Raw genomic sequence first — 6930 nt, forward strand, 5'->3', positions numbered from 1 at the left:
AGCAGTAAAGCTGTTTTCAGAATTAGACTCAGACTTACCATGAGCTTTGATGTCTAAGAAACTACCAAATTTCTCTTGCCAGAGACCTAGATCCTCTTGTTTCTCCTGCGTTAACAGAAATAGCTAAGCCTAGTAAATGCAACTGCTCATACCATGTATTTCTAAGCAACAATATGTTTATTCATATAGAGTTTCTCATAGCATTCTGCATAGGAAACTGTCACCTTCTGGACTGGGCAGGTGAACACTCTCCTGGGTGGAAAACTGTCTGGATGGTCGGGCCCAGAGAGTGGTGCTAAATGGAATTAACTCCAGCTGGAGGCCAGTTACAAGTGGTGTCCCCAGGGCTCAGTGCTCGGTCCAGCCCTGTTCAACGTCTTTATCAATGACCTGGATGAAGGCATTGAGTGCACCCTTAGCAAGTTTGCAGATGACATTAAGCTGGGTGGAAGTGTGGATCTGCTGGAGGGTAGGGAGGCTCTGCAAAGGGATCTGAACAGGCTGGACTGCTGGGCTGAGACCAATGGCATAAGGTTTAACAAGGCCAAATGCCGGGTCCTGCACTTGGGGCACAATAACCCTATGCAGTGCGACAGACTAGGAGAAGAGTGGCTGGAAAGCTGCCCAGAGGAGAAGGACCTGGGGGTGTTGGTTGACAGCGACTGAACATGAGCCAGCAGCGTGCCCAGGTGGCCAAGAAGGCCAATGGCATCTTGGCTTGTATCAGAAACTGCGTGATCAGCAGGTCCAGGGAGGTGATTTTCCCTCTGTCCTCAGCACTGGTGTCCTCGGCACCTCGAATACTGTGTTCAAATTTTCAAATTTTGAGCCTTGTGTCCTGCCATTCATTGCCCTGAAAATTTCCAGGTTTTGCAGTATCTTTATTGGTTTTCTTTTCTATTTTCATCTCAGAATAAGCAGACATAGCCTCTTGCAGCTGTGACTCCTCCAAAGGAAGCAGACTCCCTGTCAGAACTCAAGCGATCAGATAAAAGTATGCTGAAGGCAGCATGGCTCCTGCCATTTTTAACAGGCTGTTGGGGTAGAGCCATCTACTCCACAGAAGGCTGAAATTATATCATGGTCATAACTCAGCCTCCTGAGAAAAGTATATGTGCCTTTATGCACTGTCAGGACCCGGTCTTTTTTCGTACTTCTTAATCTTACTTCTGTATTAAGTATGAATGCATACAGAGGCATATTTCAACTGTTATATATTTTAACATATTTTGTTAACATATATGTTAACATATTTTGACTTATAAACCAGGTCTGGTTCTTTTGAAATCCTCTATGCAATGAACAGGGAATTTGAAAATGACCAAATATCACCATAAAACTCCCTTTCATATATCTATTTGAAATTAAATGAGAGAACAAAATAGAAAGAAATTAAACATAGAAAGGACACAGAAAAAAAACATTTTTGAGCTACGTTTACCTGACTGATGACTTCCACAGCCTTGGCAAAACACAAAAGCCTTTATTCAACTATGAATTTGTGAAATATCTCAATATGAAATACCAGGTCATTTTTTAATTTCACTGGAATGTGGTTAAACTGTTTGTAAAGTTAGCATCGAAGAAATGAACATGTGATTCTAATTTATCAGTTCTCTTTTCTCCAAAATATTCATGCTGGAACTGCAGTAAGTATGGCTTACCTTAGAGGAATCACTTGCTGCCTCCTCCTTGTATTCTGCCGTAGGCTTTCTAGTGTAAACAAATACATAGAAATAACCAGTTTATTGTTAACATTAGGAAGGATTTCAAACAGAAAATCCATACGGAATTATGCATTGCTTAATATGTTATATAAGAGTTTCGGTGCTTGGCTATTCTGAAAATTGATGTCATAGTTGAGAACTCTAATTAGCAAATCATTTTAGTATTCAACATCTTAAAATAACCTTCACTCCATATTTGAGTTAGGTTGACTTCTTAGCCTTTCACATTTATTTCTATTTGCATCAGCATTTTACCCACCCAGAAGATCCTCACTTCTTTATTATTGAAAGGCTCTCTGTTAAGTAAAATTTTTGAAATAATACTCTCGACTAGAGATGCTTGCTATGCTCTTGCTTTTCCTTCTTGTGACATGTTCTGTACTGTGGTTTCTCACCCTCCCAGCACTTTGCAGTGGGATTGAGCTGTAAAATCTTGCAGCTTTCTGGCACGTTTTAAATTAAACAAAACTTCCTTCAAGAGTTTATATGGTGAATAAAAGTCATAAAAGGAGACAAAGTTAATAACCTCATCATACCACCATCACTCATTGTCGGGAAGGACAGGATAATGCAGTATTTTACACAATTGGCCATTAAATGAGGTTAGCATTTTGCACATGGCTGTTGCAAGGGGTTAAACCAGTCTGCTGTTAATTGAACTAGAATTTCTTTGTTAAAACTTCATTGTTGTACTTAGTGGTATGAAGTAAAAGAGATTTCAATGCATAAAAGCTTCTATCACAGAAACTGTAATTCCATAGAACTGTTTATCTTCAACTGTAGTACAACTGGTACTTTCTACAATGCGATAAATAGATACTGTACCTATCACCAGGAGGTGGTTGTAGGTGCTCAAAATATAACAACCCATTGGAATTCATGCTCAGAACAGTCTCACCCTTGGACTGTAGCTCAGCCTGGAAGGGGTTTGCTGTGACTTGAAGTTTGTAGTCCTCATTAACACTTGACAGCACCAAAATACCTGCCTCCTTCTGGGATATATAGAGTCTGGCAAATGAAAAGCAACAGCAGCTTTATATCAATCAGCAGCACATGGAATTTGCTTTAATTAAATTATAATCTGAAACAAAAGTTGGGCTGAGAATATCTGCATCCATTATAAAATCTCAAGGCTAATGTTGAGGCAAAGAACCCCAAAAATACATACTGTGTTCAGGTTTCCACTGCACAGCAAAAGAGGTGGCTACAGAACTGCCATGAAAATTATCCAGAGTTTGCATTCCTTTCACAATAACAGGCAATGCCTTAAGTAAAAATGATGCATCATAACAAACAGGCTATTTTCTGGGTCAAACAGCCTCAATTTTCATACGTGTATGACAAAACTTTCTCCTATGTATTTGACAGGAATTTTTTCAAGTAAATAAACCACATGAATTTTTATTTTCTCTTCCCGTTGCAACTTTGTATTGTAGAGAAACAACTGTAGTGTAGTACAAATGAGGTAGAATGGAAAACACTCTTGCAAATGAAGCTGTATAAGTTACTAAGGTGCTAAATCACATTCCCATCACTTACCTCTGGGTGGTAGGTTCCTTTATAAGAACATCAGGAACTTTATACCTTGCTCTAAGAGGAGATGCCTCATCAATTTTAAGCCTGAAAATATTGCCTTCTATTTCACAAATTTCTACTTGCAGAAGAACCTGTGAGTAAACAAACAGATAAACTGGTACTGATAACAAATACTAACTTACATTTCAACTCAGTATCACCAAACATATACTGTCTGGAAAAAAGACACCCTGCTTTCTGATCTAATGTTCTTCAGCACTGCTGAGCAACAATCATCATCTGTCTGAATTTACACCAGCTAACTCTAGTTCCGTGCTTTGAAGAAGCAACTATTTTAAGTAGACTCTATCTTCAAGTCTCTCATGTCTAGCATTTTGCATGTTGGCTTTTTGCAAGAATTACAGCACTCTGTGTTCACTAATATTCACAGTGTTGCTGCTGACATTGACAAATCGTATCAGAAAGACACCTAAAGAAAATACATAATACTGCCCTACCCACCGTAACTCACTATTTTACAGTTCAGGGAACTAGGAAGTCACTCTGTTCTAGATCATAAAACTGATTCTTCTGTGGAAGAAAGATACGGCGTTTTGTATGAGCTAGAACACAGTGATCGCCACAATTCAGATTTTTTTCTATTTTTTCTTTTCTTCACCTCTCCTCCCATGAATCACAAAACTGGCTGAAGAATTTTGTCCTGATATCTTTCTCCTCTACCTGGAAGCCAATCAGCCCTACCCTCTTCAAAGGCATGAAAAAATGAGAGAGCCATAAGACCAGAGGAAGAGCAGGCAAGAAAGAAAATATTTATTTGGAGTTCCAGATCCTGCTCCCTAGAAAATATTTCACATTATGCCATCCTTGCATAAATCCCTGAAAAGTTTAGGAAGCCACAGAGCTTTCATCTACCTTAAAATCTAGACCAAAACTGTGCTCCTTTTTCTGTGCTGACTGCAAAGAAGGTCAGGATTAACAAGAGAGTCAGAAAATACATTTATGCAGGTAGCCACATAGTGTGATGCTTAGAGAAATAAATACACTCTTCCTGACTGTTGTCTTAAATGTAAAGGCTTTTTTTCCCTAAAAACCTGCCTTTGAGCAAACACAGGAATATAAAGGCGTGGTCAGGATGTGCTGGAACACAGGCCTTCTTATTCCATTCTGGAAAAAAAAATTTATTATCTTGGAACAGTGGAGATAACTCTGAATTAAATAGACTTCTTTCAGCTAAAAAGAGTTCTGGTTAGATTTTTCATTAAGTTGTTAAAGATTTTATTAAAATTCCTTAAAATGTGTTCTCCTTGCACAGTCTCAATAAGTAGTGACCAGTAAGGACATCTTCAGGCTGATACTTTGCATTGTTTCTTAAATACCTATCACTAAAGAATCTCAAAGCCCGCAATATAATCAGACTTGTTGATAATACTAATTGCTCTTTCTGTAAGCATCCTCTTATGCTAGGTGGCATCTCACCTTATTCTTCTCATGAATTATCTGGAATTTGATATTCTCATCACTTAATGTGACTGAATCCAACAATGCTCGATACAAAGATTTTCCAGGATGTAGGAGTTTCTGACGCCTGTCAAGACAGAAAATTATTTTTGGTCTCTGTAATTTTTGTGGCTTATACTACACAGAGGGAGATAATATTGTTAGAAATGTTTACCTAATAGTTTAGTCCTGGATTTTTTCAAATACAGTTATCCGTGCTTCAAGATGAGGGGAAAAAGAAGGAATGGATTTCTGAGCACACATACATGTTTATGAATGAGATGTTAGAGGGGTTTGGTCACTCACTACCACCCTATAAGGTTTTTTTAAACAATAATAATCTTACTTCAAGTACACAACTAAATTCTCAGATGTTATTTTTTATCCCTTCCCATGACCCTGGAAATTCCAGCTGCATAATCTGTTCTTCATTAATGTTTTAATATCACTAGCTGTAGCACCCCCCTCAATTTTAGTCTTTACCTGTAAAAAGCAATCTGGTTGCACGCCTTAAAGGTGCTTTTATCCACAGCCTCATCTTGGACACTAGAAAGAGCAGATAACGAACATGTTTAAATCCATCCACCAAACACTAGCTGAATGATCATATGATGGAAGTCCTCCTCAAGAGGGGTAAAGATTAAAGAGAGTGCAGACAACTGTGGTAACATAAAATGCATTGGACTTCGAACTGCTGTGTTTGGATATGGGAAGAATTTCTTACACATTTAGTTCCATGTTAAACTGTTTCTTTTTAAACTTCAATTTTGGCAAACTGAATTTCATCATGACTGAATTCTTGGCGCTTTGCATTTTGAAACCAGATGCGTCTCTGCAGTCCTTATAGTCAACTACCATGTTCCAGTAGCAACCATGGAGGAAGAGGCAGGACTGGCAGAAAAGGAGAAATCCCGCACCCTTTTCTTTCTGCAGCGGGACCAATGTGGGAGAGAGTTCCGATGGTCCTGCTGACAGCTCTACGTTTTCTCTAGGTTTGGGGCAACTTTTAGATCTACTAGATAACAGCAAAGTTTTGGCTTGCCTGAAAAATAGACTGCCAATAGTGCCTATCATTAAAATACTTCCCAAAATGCTGAGCTAAGACACACATGGAAGAGAATGAGGTATTAATATTGGCACACAAAGAGCTGATACTTACAAAATACTTAATTATATGCACACAACATATATAATGCAGATGGCAGATGTGAAGACACATCCACAATTGAGGATTGGAACTGGATGATCTTTAAGGTCCCTTCCAATGCTAAACATTCTATGATTCTATGATTATAGGGAACTAGATATTAATAGACTTGGATTATTATTAGAGTGATCACGTATTCATAGAAACACAGAATCACAGAATAGTCTGGCTTGGAAAGGACCTTTAAGATCATCTAGTTCCAACCCCCCTGCCATGGGCAGGGACACCTCCCACTGGATCAGGCTGCCCAAGGCCCCATCCAACCTGGCCTTGAACATCTCCAGGGATGGGACTTCAACAACTTCCCTGGGCAACCTGTGCCAGTGCCTCACCATTCTCACGGTGAAGAAATTGTTCTTTATGTCTAGTCTAAATCTGCCCCTCTCCAGTTTATACCCATTGCCCCTAGTCCTATCACTACAAGCCTTTGCGAACAGTCCCTCTCCAGTTTTCTTGTAGCCCCTTCAGGTTCTGGAAGGTCGGTGTAAATTCTCCTCGGAGCCTTCTCTTCTCCAGGCTGAACAAGCCCAACTCTCTCAGCCTGTCCTCGTACAGGAGGTGCTCCAGCTCTCTGGTCATCTGTGTAGTCTTCTTCTGGACACCTTCCAACAGCTCCATATCCTTCTTATGTTGAGGATTCTGTAACTGGACACGGTACTCCAAACGAGGTCTCACAAGAGAGGAACAGAGGGGCAGAACCCCCTCCCTCGCCCTGCTGGCCGCGCTTATTTCGCAGCAGCCCAGGACACTGCTGCCCCTCTGCGCTGACCTTGCCGGCTGCTGTCGAGCTTTTCCCCGAGCGGCTCCCCCGAGCTCAGGCAGTTTAACCCTTCTCACTTCCCCCCGCAGACACCCACACCCCCCACTAAGGCTCTCGCCGCGGCTCCGCGGGCCGCGGGGCGGTGCGGGTACCTGGGCTCCATGCCGGTGCCGAGGGGTGGCGGTGGCGGCCCCGCCTCCCCG

General features: G+C 40.8%; 1 protein-coding gene across 1 annotated transcript in view; it reads right to left on the reverse strand.

The window, feature by feature from the left end:
- Positions 1 to 6919, reverse strand: part of GANC (glucosidase alpha, neutral C) — a 29072-nt gene extending 22153 nt beyond the window's left edge. The window contains exons 1-7 of the mRNA XM_069858035.1: positions 6880 to 6919; positions 5244 to 5306; positions 4740 to 4848; positions 3267 to 3394; positions 2553 to 2735; positions 1665 to 1713; positions 39 to 105 (exon numbers count right to left, since the gene is read on the reverse strand). Coding sequence (XP_069714136.1) covers positions 39 to 105; positions 1665 to 1713; positions 2553 to 2735; positions 3267 to 3394; positions 4740 to 4848; positions 5244 to 5306; positions 6880 to 6890 — 610 coding nt within the window. The 5' untranslated portion in view covers positions 6891 to 6919. The remainder of the gene's footprint in view (positions 1 to 38; positions 106 to 1664; positions 1714 to 2552; positions 2736 to 3266; positions 3395 to 4739; positions 4849 to 5243; positions 5307 to 6879) is intronic.
- Positions 6920 to 6930: the final 11 nt, after the last annotated feature.

The sequence above is a fragment of the Phaenicophaeus curvirostris genome, chromosome 5 (assembly GCF_032191515.1).
Source record: "Phaenicophaeus curvirostris isolate KB17595 chromosome 5, BPBGC_Pcur_1.0, whole genome shotgun sequence".
NCBI lineage: Eukaryota > Metazoa > Chordata > Aves > Cuculiformes > Cuculidae > Phaenicophaeus > Phaenicophaeus curvirostris.